Source organism: Giraffa tippelskirchi, chromosome 5 (assembly GCF_054371585.1).
Source record: "Giraffa tippelskirchi isolate mGirTip1 chromosome 5, T2T-mGirTip1v1.2.pri, whole genome shotgun sequence".
NCBI classification, from domain to species: domain Eukaryota; kingdom Metazoa; phylum Chordata; class Mammalia; order Artiodactyla; family Giraffidae; genus Giraffa; species Giraffa tippelskirchi.
The window spans coordinates 161571070-161587338 of NC_137279.1; the positions used below are offsets into that span (position 1 = coordinate 161571070).

Here is a 16269-nt window from a genome sequence, read left to right on the forward strand (position 1 = left end):
GGATCAAGGCCATCCCCATGGAAAAGAAATGCAAAAAAGCAAAATGGCTGTCTGAGGAGGCCTTACAGATAGCTGGGAAGAGAAGAGAAGCGAAAAGCAAAGGAGAAATGGAAAGATATTCCCATCTGAATGCAGAGTTCCAAAGAATAGCAAGGAGAGATAAGAAAGCCTTCCTCAGTGATCAATGCAAAGAAATAGAGGAAAACAACAGATTGGGAAAGACTAGAGATCTCTTCAAGAAAATTAGAGATACCAAAGGAACATTTCATGCAAAGATAGGCTCGATAAAGGACAGAAATGGTATGGACCTAACAGAAGCAGAAGATATTAAGAAGAGGTGGCAAGAATACATAGAAGAACTGTACAAAAAAGATCTTCACGATCCAGACAATCACAATGGTGTGACCACTCACCTAGAGCCAGACATCCTGGAATGTGAAGTCAAGTGGGCCTTAGAAAGCATCACTACGAACAAAGCTAGTAGAGGTGATGGAATTCCAGTTGAGCTATTTCAAATCCTGAAAGATGATGCTGTGAAAGTGCTGCACTCAATATGCCAGCAAATTTGGAAAACTCAGCAGTGGCCACAGGACTGGAAAAGGTCAGTTTTCATTCCAATCCCAAAGAAAGGCAATCCCAAAGAATGCTCAAACTACCGTACAATTGCACTCATCTCACACGCTAGTAAAGTAATGCTCAAAATTTTCCAAGCCAGGCTTCAGCAATACGTGAACCATGAACTTCCAGATGTTCAAGCTGGTTTTAGAAAAGGCAGAGAAACCAGAGATCAAATTGCCAATATCCGATGGATCATCAAAAAAGCAAGAGAGTTCCAGAAAAACATCTATTTCTGCTTTATTGACTATGCCAAAGCCTTTGACTGTGTGGATCACAACAAACTGTGGAAAATTCTTCAAGAGATGGGAATACCAGACCATCTGACCTGTCTCTTGAGAAACCTGTATGCAGGTCAGGAAGCAACAGTTAGAACTGGACATGGAACAACAGACTGGTTCCAAATAGGAAAAGGAGTACGTCAAGGCTGTATATTGTCACCCTGCTTATTTAACTTATATGCAGAGTACATCATGAGAAACACTGGGCTGGAAGAAATACAAGCTGGAATCAAGATTGCCGGGAGAAATATCAATAACCTCAGATATGCAGATGACACCACCCTTATGGCAGAAAGTGAAGAAGAACTAAAGAGCCTCTTAAAAGTGAAAGAGGAGAGTGAAAAAGTTGGCTTAAAGCTCAACGTTCACAAAACTAAGATCATGGCATCTGGTCCCATCACTTCATGGGAAATAAATGGGGAAACAGTGGAAACAGTGTCAGACTTTATTTTTTGGGGCTCCAAAATCACTGCTGATGGTGATTGCAGCCATGAAATTAAAAGATGCTTACTCCTTGGAAGGAAGGTTATGACCAACCTAGATAGCATATTTAAAAGCAGAGACATTACTTTGCCAACAAAAGTCCATCTAGTCAAGGCTATGGTTTTTCCAGTGGTCATGTATGGATGTGAGAGTTAGACGGTGAAGAAAGCTGAGTGCCACAGAATTGATGCTTTTGAACTGTGGTGTTGGAGAAGACTCTTGAGAGTCCCTTGGACTGCAAGGAGATCCAATCAATCCATCCTAAAGGAGATCAGTCCTGGGTGTTCATTGGAAGGACTGATGTTGAAGCTGAAACTCCAATACTTTGGCCACCTCATGTGAAGTGTTGACTCATTGGAAAAGACCCTAATGCTGGGTAGGATTGGGGGCAGGAGGAGAAGCGGATGACAGAGGATGAGATGGTTGGATGGCATCACTGACTCGATGGACATGGGTTTGGGTGGACTCCGGGAGTTGGTGATGGATAGGGAGGCCTGGCGTGCTGTGGTTCATGGGGTCGCAAAGAGTCAGACATGACTGAGCAAATGAACAGAACTGAACTGGGCACATCTGAAGGCGCAGTAGAGGTGAGCTATGGTTATCAGTAACATCTTCATACCCAGTCACACCCAACCAAATCCTCTGACTCCATGCTCTGAGTCCTCCACCGTCTACCCTGAGCCCCTCTGGGTTGGCCCCATCCTCAGCTCCAGCTATAGTCACTTTGTTCTCACACCTCTCATGTCACATCCCTGCCGTCTGTTGGTCTCTGTCACAGACCCTGAGCTCCCAAAAGGCAAAGCCAGTACCTAAAGTTACCCTTACATTGTCCCCAGCACCAGATGGATACACAACGGACACTGAGCGGAGGAGCGGGGGGAAGGAAGCATGTGCAAGGATAGAATGCCAGATTCAGGCCATACCTTTGAGACAACGCAGCATGCAGCCCAGATGTCCTCAGACGACTGCTCGTGGTGGTTGAACTGAGGCTCCCACTGATTGATGGGCTGGTCTGCGAAAGCCAAGAGGGTGCCCCTCTGGTCCACAAGGGCTGCTCGGACACTGCCGGTCCCCACGTCCACGCCCACATAGTAGCTCCTGGGTTCCTTATCTCCACCAGGCATTGCTATCCCTCCACCTGTGGGGTCAAGGGCAAAACCATGTGAAGGGTCTGAAAAGTTGAGCATGGGACATCTTGAAAGTGGAAATGAAGGGGCACAGCTGACGAACTGGATGATTATTCATTAATCCAAGAAAAATGTTCACTGCTGCCAGTGTGCAAGCAGGCACTGAGGTAGGTGGTGGGAGAACAGGCAGATCTGCGGCCTCAGACACAGAGTTTCTGTTCTCTGGAGGGAGTCAGATGATGAGCATTTACAAGCTTCACCATTATTCAAGCAAAGTCGTGATATCGGATGAAAAGTGCAATGAGGATAAATAAAGGGTTGTAGAACTGAGAATATGGAAGCAACAGATATGCATTTTTTCCTCACTGAATTTGAATCAAAAGGACAATGGCCATGGTGTTAAAAAAGAACTCATCTACCCAGTCAGCCATTCATTCAAAAAACTATCTACTGAGCACCTATCACATGCCAATAGGCACTTTAAACAGTACATGAGTGAGTGAAGTCACTCAGTCGTGTCCGACTCTTTGTGATTTCATGGACTGTAGTCTACCAGGCTCCTCCATCCATGGGATTTTCCAAGCACGAGTACTGGAGTTGGCTGCCATTTCCTTCTCCAGGGGATCTTCCCGACCCAGGGATCGAACCTGGGTCTCCCGCATTGTAGGCAGATGCTTTACCATCTGAGCCACCAGGGAAGTCATAGGGGCCCTCTAATCACTGTGATGCTACAAGGTGAGACTATTTTTATTCCAATTTTATTAAGGTATAATTGACATACAGAACTCTTTAAGTTCAAGGTACACAGCATAATGATATGGCATACATACCGTAAGAAATGATTATCACAATACATCTAGTAAATATCTATCATCTCATACAGATTGAAAAGTAAAGAAACAGGAAAACATTCGTGTCATGAGGTCTCATAGGATCTACTCTCTTAACAACTTTCATATACAAATACAGCAGTGTTAATTATATTTATCGCATTGAACATTATATTCCTAGTATTCATTTATCTTCCCTGGTGGCTCAGAAGGTAAAGCGTCTGCCTACAATGCGGGAGACCCAGGTTCGATCCCTGGGTTGGGAAGATCCCCTGGAGAAGGAAATGGCAACCCACTCCAGTACTCTTGCTTGGAAAATCCCATGGATGGAGGAGCCTGGTAGACTACAGTCCATGGGGTCGCAAAGAGTTGGACACGACTGAGTAACTTCACTCACTCATTCATTTATCTTGTTAACTGGAAGTTTGTATCTTTTGCCTGCTTTCATCCAATTCTCCCCTCACCCTGATGGTGAGTGGCTATTTTATAGGTGATTAAGATGAGACTCCAAGGAACATGGAACTTTTCTCTTAACGCTAGGTCTACACACTTATGAACAGTAAATGCAAGTTGCGATAATCATGCACATTATACTGATGGGCAAAAAGGTTTCGGAAATTAAGAGATGAAGCAGCATGACTGAAGAGCAGCCTGAACCCACAATCCCACATCTGTACATTCTCTTTTTCTTCTTAACAGCTCACAGCACAGATTTGGAGAAGAGGCAAATACACTGCAGCCGTGTTGTGAACTGACTGGGACTGGGAAGGAGCCTCGAGGGAGACAGGATCAGGAATTTGTTAGACAATCTGTTTTCTTTACAGACCCCTTGCGAGTTACAAGGAAACCTGACCAGCGAACACTCAAGGAATTCCTTGGCCTTCACTGCCGCTCTGGGTCTCTTTGCTCAGATTAGCCCCCACGACGCAGACATCTCACAGAGGCTTCCATTTTCCAGACTGGCCTTTTAAAGAATAAGAACAAGCCCCCAAGACATTCATGCTGGAGAACAAGCTACAGCCCCCTAGATGAGCTCGGGGTGGCCTCAGAGCCCAGGGTCTAATTTCAACCACAGCAGTGTTCTGTACACTTTCACTTCAAAGAGGTAATGTTCCCTTGGCAAGATCGTACTTGGGGATTCTAAAACGAAGTCAGCCAGCAGGTGTTCCGTTAAGGCGTCCTGGCTATTTATCCCAGTTAAAAATGGCTTCGTTAAAAATGATGGCTTCTGACTTGCTCACAATGATCCCCCAACAGCGTGTGGCCCCTGTGGTTCACGAGCAGCTGGAGAGGCGAAGGTGGAAGCTGGAGTAGGAACAAGTGCTACCTTCCTCTGAGCTTCAGAGAACAACTCCCAGGCTCCAGCCTAACTGTTTTCTCTTCTCCTCGCCCACATGACCAGTGGCACCAGTTTTCAAACCATGCATTCCTGCAAACATCCAACAGGGATATTTTTTCTTCAAGCCATTACACGAAGGAAACTGAAATAGATCAGAGCAAAGATCATCCTTGCCTGGCCCTCAACCCTCCCCCAACAGTGGCTCTGTTGAGTTCTTCCTAAGGACTGAAAACCACTGGCTGAGGCCCTTGGCACAGCATCCCAGGCCCTCCGGGAATTGCCCTATGCCTCCTATCCAGCCACATCTACCACAGTCCTGCCCATTCTCACATAAGGCTTCAGACACCTTGAACCCTCACAGGTTCCCAGGTGCACCGCACCACTACAGGACTGTCTTCACTTCATACTTCTCTTTCCTTCCAACTTCCTTTCTCTCTTGTGTGTCTCAGTTCAGTTCAGTTCAGTCACTCAGTCGTGTCCAACTCTTTGTGACTCCATGGACTGCAGCACGCCAGGCCTCCCTGTCCATCACCAACTCCCAGAGTTTACTCAAACTCATGTCCATAGAGTCAGTGATGCCATCCAACCACCTCATCCTCTGTCGTCCCCTTCTCCTCCCACCTTCAATCTTTCCCAGCATCAGGGTCTTTTCCACTGAGTCAGTTCTTCGCATGAGGTGGCCAAAGGACTGAAGTTCCAGCTTCAGCATCAGTCCTTCCAATGAACACTCAGGACTGATCTCCTTTAGGATGGACTGGTTAGATCTCCTTGCAGTCCAAGGGACTCTCAAGTCTTCTCCAACACCACAGTTCGAAAGCATCAATTCTTCGGCGCTCGGCTTTCTTTATAGTCCAACTCTCACATCCATACATGACTACTGAAAAAACCATAGCTTTGACTTGACGGACCTTTGTTGGCAAAGTAATGTCTCTGCTTTTTAATATGCTGTCTACTGACTTTCATTTTAAGATCCTTTTCAACCAATTTTTTTCAAATTTGTTTGGCTGCTCTGGGTCTTAGTTGTGGCACATAGGATCTTTGCTGCCGTGTGTGGGATCTTCACTGAGACATATAGGATATAGTTCCAAGACCAGAGATCAGACCTGGGCTCCTTGCCCTGGAAGCACAGTCTTAATCATGGCACCACCAGGGAATCCCAACCATCACCTCCTGCCTCTCTCCATGCCCCAGTGCCACCAGAGTACTGTGTCTCTTCTTTCTTTTAAACATTTAAAAATCACTCTGACCAAATTTTTTGCTTCTGTGTTCACCTCCCTCACTGGCCTGAACCTGAAGAAAGGGACTGATTGATTCCTATATCCTCATCTCCTACAGTGCCTGTATCCCCAGATCAGTACACTGTCTGGTATTTTATAGTTCTCAGTAAGTGCTTATGGAATGAACACCTAAATCAGTGAATCAACAACAAAAAATAAGGATGAACAGGTTCATGCTTTAATGCTTTAATAGTTCAGATTCCTAGGTTTGTATTTATCTGCACTAATGTTTTGCCTTGATTCTAATACCTGTATGCTTCATTCATCTAATTAATAAATATTTACTGGATGCTTACAACCACATTTTATTAATTCTAAGATACTCATTTCTTTTCACATTGAGCTTCTCTGAAATCAGTGACTCTTAAAAACCAATGGCATCTTATAATTAATCAGGAACATCTTTCTTAGTGATGTGTGAAATAATGAGGCATGTTGCAACCAGTTACTGACAGTAGAAGAAATGCAGCTTGTGCCAGGCACCAGACACCCTGCGAGGAACTGAGGATACAGTGAAGGGCAAAACAGGGCAGTGCCGTGGCTTACATCTTCCCAGATTTATCTGCAGAGGAGGAAGACTGACTAGGCTAGCTGCTCCACCTCCCCCAAATGACCACACACCTCCACTTGCTGAACTCAGGACTCCCTCTCTTAGTGTCCCACCATCCCCACTTGGAAGGGCCCAAGGACGCCGCTCTCCAACACTGACCCTGGCAAGTCAACAACTCTCTGTCCTTGACTAGAACTTCTCAAGACTATTCTAAACACTGCAGGGAGAAACGAGGGGAAAAAAATAGGAAATGAAGAGTCTATGCAAACATTCTGGCTTACACAGACCTGGCCAGCCACCCAAGCTTCTCTCTACTCCTACCAGAGCCAGTGACAAAAGAGGCCCCCAGGGGGCTGGCCCAGCTCCTCAGGCCTGGTCCCCTCACTTGTGACTGTCTTCTTTTTTTTTTTAATTTATTATTATTTTTTTAATTTTAAATTACTTTATTTATCTATTTTTTAACTTTACAATATTGTATTTGTTTTGTGACTGTCTTCTTCTGCATGGAATATCTCATCTCACCACCCACCACCCAGACAGCCTGATTGATTCCCAGTAAAATCCAAAGAGGCAGATTTCCACTCTGTAGCTGACTCAGGGCTTACCCTGGCTCTGGGTTTTGGACCTATTTCTTGGCTAAAGAGGAAAGAGCCCATCCTTCCGGAGGACCCTCCCCCACCACTCTGACTTGTATGGAGAGTGAAGCTTTGCCATTAGAGAGTTAAATCCAGGGCTGCCTGGACCACAGCGGTACCCCCAATGCCAGCTCAGTGTCTGGCACATAGCACAAACTCACCAAGTCCCTGAGACTCAGAGCATACTCTTAAAACCTACCTTTAGGGAAATAATAAAAGGTAAAAATTTACTGTGCATCTGATGCTTTACTAAGCAGTTTGCTTACTTTTTCAAATCCACTTTTTGTCCTGATATCAACCCTTGAAGAGAATTACTAGGACCATTCCCATTTTACTGATGAGGAAAAACAAGTCCTAGACTAGTCAAGTAACTTGCTCCCGAATGTCATATAAATAGCAAGTGATAGAGGTGACAGCAGTCTCAGTCCCTCTGGCTGCCAAATCCCTAATGGTTCTCAGGATGCCATGCTAACAGGTTCACGCATGCTAAGTTGCTTCAGTCGTGTCCGACTCTTTGTGACCCCATGGACTGTAGCCCATCAGGCTCTTCTGTCCATAGGGACTCTCCAAGTGAGACTACTAGAGCGGGTTGCCATGCCCTCCTCCAGGAGATCTTCCCAACTCAGGGATCAAACCCACCTCTCTCATGTCTCCTGCATTGGCAGGCGGGTTCTGTACCACTAGTGCCACCTAGGAAGCCCCATGCTGCACGATACCCTCCACTTAGTTAATGTATGTTTGCCAAGGACTCTGCCTACTCTGTACGTTGTTGTCATTGTTTAGTGGCTAAGTTGTATCTGACTCTTTTGTGACCCTGGGAAATGTAGCCTACCAGGCTCCTCTGTTCAAGACAAGAATACTTGAGTGAATTTCCTTCTCCAGGAGATCTTCCTGACCTAGGGATCAAAGCCGTGTGCCTACTCTGTCTACAACTGGCTTACTCAGAACTCACGCTGCCCACCTTCAGAGACTGTCCCTTCCCCAATACCAGGTGGCCTCTCTCTGGTAAAACTATCCATTTCTAGACTGTATGACTGAGACATCAGTCCAAAAGAGAGTCAAACCCACGGGAACAAGGGCATCATACCTTCTCTGCATTGTTCACACACACACACCCCAGTTCATGTTTTTGTAAGAAATAGATCCTAATTAAATATTTCAGGTTCACTACGTTTCCTATTACTATAGTTTTAAGTGATCTCTTTATGATTGTTTCCACACCTGGATCTTGAAAAGTTCAAGCTCTAGGGCTTCCCTGAAACTTGACCCTGTGAGTTACAAAAACTCTGCCAGAGGATTTTCTGCTCTCAGATTCCTCGTCTCCCCTCTGTGCCCTTTGTTCCTGGGTCATAAGTACTCTCTGATGTGTCCTAGATTCCAAACTATATTCCAGTTCCTCTTGGCCTTAGAGAATAAAGTAACTGCAAAATGGAAAACATTATTCCCTTTTATAATTTGATTTAAAAAAAAAAAAAAAGGATTAGGATCCTCCTGCATGCTTGGCACTTTCACACATTTGTTCATCTCTTCCAACTGAAATGCATTCAAGCTGGAAAACCTACCACCATTTTATACCTTGTTGAGATAGGAAAATTTGCCCCAAGTCACACAAAGAGTAAACAGCAGCAGCATCTGCATTTGAACCCTGGCCTCTTAAGGCAACTTTAGGGCTCTTTCCAGACACCAACCTAAAAGTGAAAACCGAATCCTTCAACAACAGTATCAACAACAAAGGCAGCAACAACTGGTACTTATTAAGCTCTGCTCTGCAAATCCAGAGAAGGCAATGGCATCCCACTCCAGTACTCTTTTGCCTGGAAAATCCCATGGACGGAGGAGCCTGGCAGGCTTCAGTCCATGGGGTTGCACAGAGTTGGACACAACTGACTTCACTTTCACTTTCATGCATTGGAGAAGGAAATGGCAACTCACTCCAGTGTTCTTGCTTGGAGAATCCCAGGGATGGGGGAGCCTGGTGGACTGCCGTCTATGGGGTCGCATAGAGTCGGACACGACTGAAGCGACTTAGCAGCAGCAGCAGCAGCTCTGAAAATCACCCACCTGATTTTGTGATTTCACTTGTAACAATCCAATGAGGTCACCACTATGAGTTCATTTTCCAGTTAAGGACACTGAGGTTCTCAGCAATAAAGCAATTTAAGGTCACAGAGCACAACACCAGAGGAGCTGGTTTTGTCCAAGTCACAATGGTGTGGCTTTAAAGCCCAATAGATGAACGCTGAGAGTCAGAAAGTTGATCCCACTTCATTCATTTGAGGCAGAGATAAATTCTCTAAAAAGAAAGACAACTAATAAGGAATATGGGGTATCTGACTCTTTGCAACCTCACGGACTGTAGCCCACCAGGCTGCTTTGTCCATGGGGATAATACAGGCAAGAATACTGGAGTGGGTTGCCATGCCCTCCTCCAGGGGATCTTCCCATCCCAGGTATCAAACCCAGGGCTTCTGCATTGCAGGCAGATCTTTACCATCTGAGCCACCAGGGAAGCCCATAAAAAAAGAAATACAACTAATAGGGAATATGGGGTGGCTGGTCAGACAAGAGAATTAAGAGCATAGGTTGTGGTGGCCAAGAGAAAGAAAAGCTACAGGGAGAAATTCAAGCTGGCTGCACACGAGTCCCAGGCCTTACCTAACTCCTCAGTCTACAAGAGGCTACAAAGGGCAGAACAGCTTCCCAGCCAATTGCCAGCACGGACTGAACTGGTTTTTAGCCTCTGCTCACGATCAAGAGACTGCTCTTATGATAAATATTTATATGGTGCATTAAATAATAGCCTGTACAAATATTATTAGAAATGTGCCACAGGAAACCACAGGCTTCACAGCTGATTCCTCAACAAACGTGAAAGCTGCTCAAAGGCAGTGTGAGAAAAGGAGAGAGAGTCAGGGACATGGGAGGCTGTTCTCTGCATAACTGCCCCAAAAATTCTCAAAAAGGGGTCATGCTACACATAAGCATGCTGAAAACCACTCTGTGGGGTTGTTCTCTTATATTTGCTTCCTTCTTTTCCCCTAAATGACTAAAGAGCAGAACACTGTTCCCTAAGACTGCAACCCTCCAGAGTGGATAAGCTTACCTGCAGTCCTACTTCTTAGCGGGCCACTCCTCCAGGACCAACTTGAGGACAGTGTCTACAGACACAGCGTCCCAGGGACCTGGGAGTGAGCTCAATATCCTCTCTTGACTTTGATCTTTGGTCTTGGCTGGAAATTCAGGTACACGAGTCACACACAATTTTTTTTTTTTTTTTCCAGTTATAATACAATCAGGGGGTTGGGAGATTTGGGAAGAAAAAGATAAGCAGTGAGTACGCTGGTCCACTTTAATCTCCTTAACAGAAAGAATTAAATACCACTTTAAGCAATTCTCTCATACTCTAAAATGGAGAGAAAATTTGGCATGGGAAGGAAAGAGCTAATCTGGCAATAATACCTGGTTCTCCATCGGCTTTACCAAAAATATACATGGGAGAACAAATACAGCTTCTTGACAGGTACTTCTCCTCTTAAAGTAAAAGGCTGTCTTCTGCAGCTCCAATCTTGCTATATTCTTTGAACGATTAACCAAGATTGTATAACCAGAGTGCCCAGCACAGTGCCTGATATTAATATATGGCATGCTCAGGAAGAGTTTCTGACTGGCTCAGATGGTAAAGAATCTGCCTACAATATGGGAGACCCAGCTTCTATCTCCAGGTTGGGAAGATCCCCTGGAGAAGGGAATGGCCACCCACTCCAGTATTTTTGCCTGGAGAATTCCATGGACAGAGGAGCTTGGCAGGCTACAGTCACAGGGTCACAAAGAGTCAGACATGACTGAGCAGCTAACACACACACACACACACACACACACACACACACACACACATTCTCAGTAAACAGCAGCAATTATTAGGACTACTAAGATATGCCAACCTTCTCTTTCATGACCAAATCATCCCTGAACACCTGCAATCCTTTAATATGCATGATCTATACCTAGGTATTCACACCGTGTCTAACAGCTCAAATTCCAGTAAACAAATGTTAAGTGCTTTCTCTGGGTCAGGACACTAGGAATAGGAACCTCGATACTATATCATTTCTGATTTTAAAGAGTTGACAATTTGGTGTAAGAATCTTATTTTTGAAAGTCAGTGATGCCTCAAGTTGTGCCTAGTTTATGCACTTGAAGCACAACTAATGCACCTGGTAATATCGCACGTGGCAGTAAGGGGGCTCCATCTTCCAGTGGAATCTCGGCTATACTCTTGAAGCCAAGCGTCTTGTTCCAACTCCACCTTCCTTGGCAGAATACAGAGATGTACGTTAATAAAAGAAGTACCAGTTTATTGTTTTCATCACTCTTCCAAGCACTAGATCAGAAGCCCAGTATTTTTCAAGACATTGAGGATCTTCATGCTTTGGACTGAGCCCATCTTTAAAGACAAATCTGAGGTGCCCGGACGAGGGGTGTGGAATTAAATCAGACAGAAGAAACACTGACTGTCGTCTTAGATTCAAAGTTGGATTCCAGCAGGTAGAAAAGGCAAACTTAACAAAGCCTCGTGCATGCCTCACAATGTGGTGGCCACAGGGATCAACACTGAGGCGGTCCTGGGCTGTGGTCAAAACCCTCCAAGAGCCACACAGGCAATGCTCAACAGCTGATGCAGAGAAAATACAAAGCCCAGCCATGCTGAGGCCAAATGCACGGTATAGGTCCTAACGAAATCATGGGTGGAAAATCTGACGCATCAATTGACATCCCCAAATTCCCAAGACAAACATCGCCTGAGAGCAAATTAAACTCTGGATATCCCACGTCCTCTTCTATAAAACCTCACTTACACTCCCTTCTCTTCAATCCTTGTGATCCAATAAAGCAGCTCCTTACTTGTTAAAATGCCTTCCAAGCCGTTTAAAATGCCCTACCAAGCTATTCTCTCTGCAGAGAAGAGGAGAGGGGGAACCCACATTTATGACACCCACACTTCCCCCACTTACAGGAGGAAGACACTGAAATCCCGAGAGGAACAAAATCCAGTGGATGGTCACAAAGCTGGGAGATGAAGGAGGCTGTTTTCAAATTCAGGTTGGTCTAGGCCAGAACAGGACTCTTATCCATCCCTGAAATGACCTGACTTTTCCCACCTCCCAGCCAAGCTGCTTTCATCCTTAGCATACTCAGAACACAATTCCAAGTCAGTTCATCCTGTGAAAACTTCTCAGACACTCAACTATCAGAAACGCCCCCTCTGTGCTCTGATTAATGACAACCCCTATGTCACTATACAGGCTACTATGAGAAGCATTAGTTATTGAGAATGTTCTGCCCTCTACTTCCTTCTGCCTAGAGGGAAGCATGCTGTGTGTCCTGCAGTAATAGGGGAATTCCTGGGCTGTGAGGGAGGAGGAAATTATTAATGCATAAAATAGTCGAATACCTTTTAAAATAAAAAGCCTCTAAAAACGCTCCATCCCTGGAGAGTTCTAGAAACACCGTCAGCAAGCCTCTCTTCTGTATGAAGCACTGCACCCCTTCTCAGGGCATTGTTCCTCCTTGACCTGCAGCCCCACTTCCACACACACAGGCATGGAGGAGAGAAGTACTGGGTATAGCAACAAAATCCAATCCCTGCACCATCTTGCAAAACTCTGCCCTCAAAGACAATGCCCAGCCTAAGGATGGCTGAGGTCTCTGGCCTATTCTTTTGGCTTTTTTTTTTCCTTTTTAAAGAAATTCTATTAATTTTTTCTATTATTTTACTAATATAAACATTTTTATATTATTAATATATAGTATATACATTATAGTTATATAGTATATATATTATAGGGCTTCCTTGGTAGCTCAGACGGTAAAGCATCTGCCTACGATGAGGGAGACCTGGGTTCGATCCCTGGGTCGGGAAGATCCCCTGGAGAAGGAAATGGCAACCCACTCCAGTATTCTTGCCTGTAGAATCCCCGTGGATAGAGGAGCCTGGTGGGCTACAGTTCATGGGGTCGCAAAGAGTCGGACACGACTGAGCGACTTCACTTCACTTCACTTCATATATATTATATATTGTTAATATATAGTAATTTATTTTTACTTACTGCTAACAATTACTGACTATTTTTTAATTGAAGGATAACTGCTTTATAATGTTGTGTTACTTCTTGCTGTACAACAACATGAATCAGCTAGAAGTATACATGTGTCCCCTCCTTCTTGGGCCGCCCTACCACCCCCCACACACACCCTATTTAAGAAGAATGGCTAGGTGGCTTCAAGGTCCCACGTGAAAGGCCTAAAGAATCAATTATTGGAAGACTGCTGAACAGTGTGCCTTTCCAGAAACAGGCCCTGTTAAAATTATCACAAGCTGCAGTGTAAGCTTAAACACCAGCAATGCTGCTTCTGCCCAAAGTGAAGCCCAAGTTCTTTATCTGGCCCACAAGGAACTCAAAGCTCCTGCCTGAACCACTAACCCCACTTCCTGACCTCATCTCTGATCACAACTCCTAATATGCCAACATTACAACATTACTAGCAATCCCTCAAATGAAGGTTTGCTGCCTTTGTTCATGTGATGCCAAAAATATAAACTTGCAGTTCATAGAAAAAGATATTCAATCCATACACTGACCCTTTAACCTCACAAAAAATGGAGGGAAATGCAAATCAAAACAACATTGAGATACAATTTTACACCTTAAAAAAATGCGCAGAAAATGAAAACGCTGATAATATCCATTTTGGGCAAGAGCTTGGGGACACAAGCAGTTTCAGATACTTTTAGCAGAATAATTGGTTCATCCTCCTTTAGGACAATTTGGCAATATCTATCTGTTTTCCAAATCTACCCCTTTACCCAAGAGCTGTAACTTCTAAGGATTTACCTTCTAAGAACTGATAGATTGGCTCATCTAAAAGATATATACAAAAATGCACATTTCCGCTTTTTTTGTTAAAGGCAAGGGCACACTCACAAAAACCCTGGAAACAAATTCAATATTCATTTATAGTGTCTGCATGCTAAGTCGCTTTAGTCGTGTCTGACTCTTGGCGACCTCAATGGACTGTAGCCTGCCAGGCTCCTCTATCCAAGGGATTCTCCAAGCAAGAATACTGGAGTGGGTTATCATGCCCTCCTCCAAGGAATCTTCACAACCCAGGGATAAAACCCACATCTCCTGCAGCTCCTGCATTGCAGCTGGATTCTTTGCTGCTGAACCACTAGGGAAGCCCCATTCATCTTTATAGGGGACTTGCTAAAACTGATACAGAAGCAGTTGTTAAAAATGAGACATAGCTAAAGAAAATTGCTAATTGTATGTTACTGAGTAAAAGAGAAAATTCTTAGACACTACAATATGACTGCATTTGTAAGAACTCTGAAAAGAGGAAAGCACATCAGTGGTTCTCAAACTGTGATCTTCAGAGAAGCAGCATCAGCACCACCAAGCAATGTGATAGAAATGCAAACTCTCAGGCTCCAGCCCAGATCTACTAATTCAGAAACTCTAGGGAGTATGGTTCACAGCTTGTGCTGTTAAAACCCTTCAGGCTACCCTGAGTGCTACTAGAGTCTAAGAACCACTAAACTGTATAAGGACCTAACATACAAAACTTCAGGAAGAATATGCAAAAGCCTGCTTACTGCAGTGACACCTAGAGAAAGAGGTACAGTGGAAGGATGGAGGGCAATATTTAACCTCCCCTCTCTGTGCTATTTGAATTTTCACAATAGGCAGCTACTATTGTAATAAGAAAGATTCTTGTACTGGGTTGAAATCCACTTTATGTGGCTTCCACCCTCTAGTCCACATTTTTATCCCATGGGATCATCCAAACCACCTAATTTCTTTTAAGTGAGCTAGCCCTTGGATATGCAGCCTTCAGATATGCAGATGACACCACCCTTATGGCAGAAAGTGAAGAAGAACTAAAGAGCCTCTTGATGAAAGTGAAAGAGGAGAGTGAAAAAGTTGGCTTAAAGCTCAACGTTCAGAAAACTAAGATCATGGCATCTGGTCCCATCACTTCATGGCAAATAGATGGGGAAACAATGGAAACAGTGACAGATTTCATTTTGGGGGGCTCCAAAATCACTGCAGATGGTGATGCCAGTCATGAAATTAAAAGACACTTGCTCCTTGGAAGAAAAGCTATGGCCAACCTAGACAGCATATTAAAAAGCAGAGCCATTACTTTGCTAACAAAGGTCCATCTAGTTAAAGCTATGGTTTTTTCAGTAGTCATGTATGGATGTGAGAGCTGGACTATAAAGGAAGCTGAGCCCTGAAGAGTTGATTCTTTTGAACTGCGGTGTTGGAGAAGACTCCTGAGAGTCCCTTGGACTGCAAGGAGATCCAACTAGTCCATCCTAAAGGAAACTAGTCCTGAATATTCATTGGAAGGACTGATGCTGAAGCTGAAACTCCAATCCTTTTGCCACCTGATGCGAAGAACTGACTCCTTGGAAAAGACCCTGATGCTGGGAAAGATTGAAGGCAGGAGGAGAAGGGGATGACAGAGGATGAGATGGTTGGACGGCATCACCAACTCAATGGACATGAGTTTGAGTAAACTCTGGGAGTTGGTTTTGTACAGGGAGGCCTGGTGTGCTGCAGTCCATGGGGTCGCAAAGATTCAGACACAACTGAGCAACTGAACTGAACTGAGCCCTTCGAATGTTTTAAAATGATTCTCATGACCTCCTCGAGGAAGGAGCTTTCTTTCCTCTTTGTTATATACCTTTAGTTCCTACAACTGCTCCTCCATGCCATGGCTTTTCCTATAACCAAGAGAGAGGAAGAAAGGATATGGTGTGCTTAGTACATTTTTTTTTAATTTATTTTAGTTGGAGGCTAATTACTTTACAATGTTGTACTGGTTTTTGCCATACATTTAACAAGAATAATCTTCAGAGTCCCATGTTCCCACATGACTCTGTGTGGAGATGAGGGAAGCTGAGCTAACAGCAATCTGTGAGCACACAGTAGGTCTTCTTTACCTCCCTGGAGGCTCCCCAGATGGATCACATGCTGGGACAAATCACTGGCCCATCCAGCCCAATACCCAATCTCACACACTAACAAGGGAACAATCTGAAGAGGAGAAAAGGGAAGGGGAGTT

General features: G+C 44.5%; 1 protein-coding gene across 16 annotated transcripts in view; it reads right to left on the reverse strand.

Moving 5' to 3' along the window:
• The window catches only part of FGGY (FGGY carbohydrate kinase domain containing), a 486984-nt gene that overhangs the window by 456806 nt on the left and 13909 nt on the right, over positions 1-16269 (reverse strand). For 10 of the 16 annotated variants that reach the window (XM_081486695.1, XM_081486697.1, XM_081486688.1 and 7 more), the window contains exon 2: positions 2303-2517. In XM_081486695.1, coding sequence (XP_081342821.1) covers positions 2303-2503 — 201 coding nt within the window. In that variant the 5' untranslated portion in view covers positions 2504-2517. Of the gene's footprint in view, positions 1-2302; positions 2518-10240; positions 10368-16269 lie in introns of all 16 variants that reach the window. The other 6 variants (XM_081486689.1, XM_081486694.1, XM_081486683.1 and 3 more) reach the window with 1 other exon arrangement.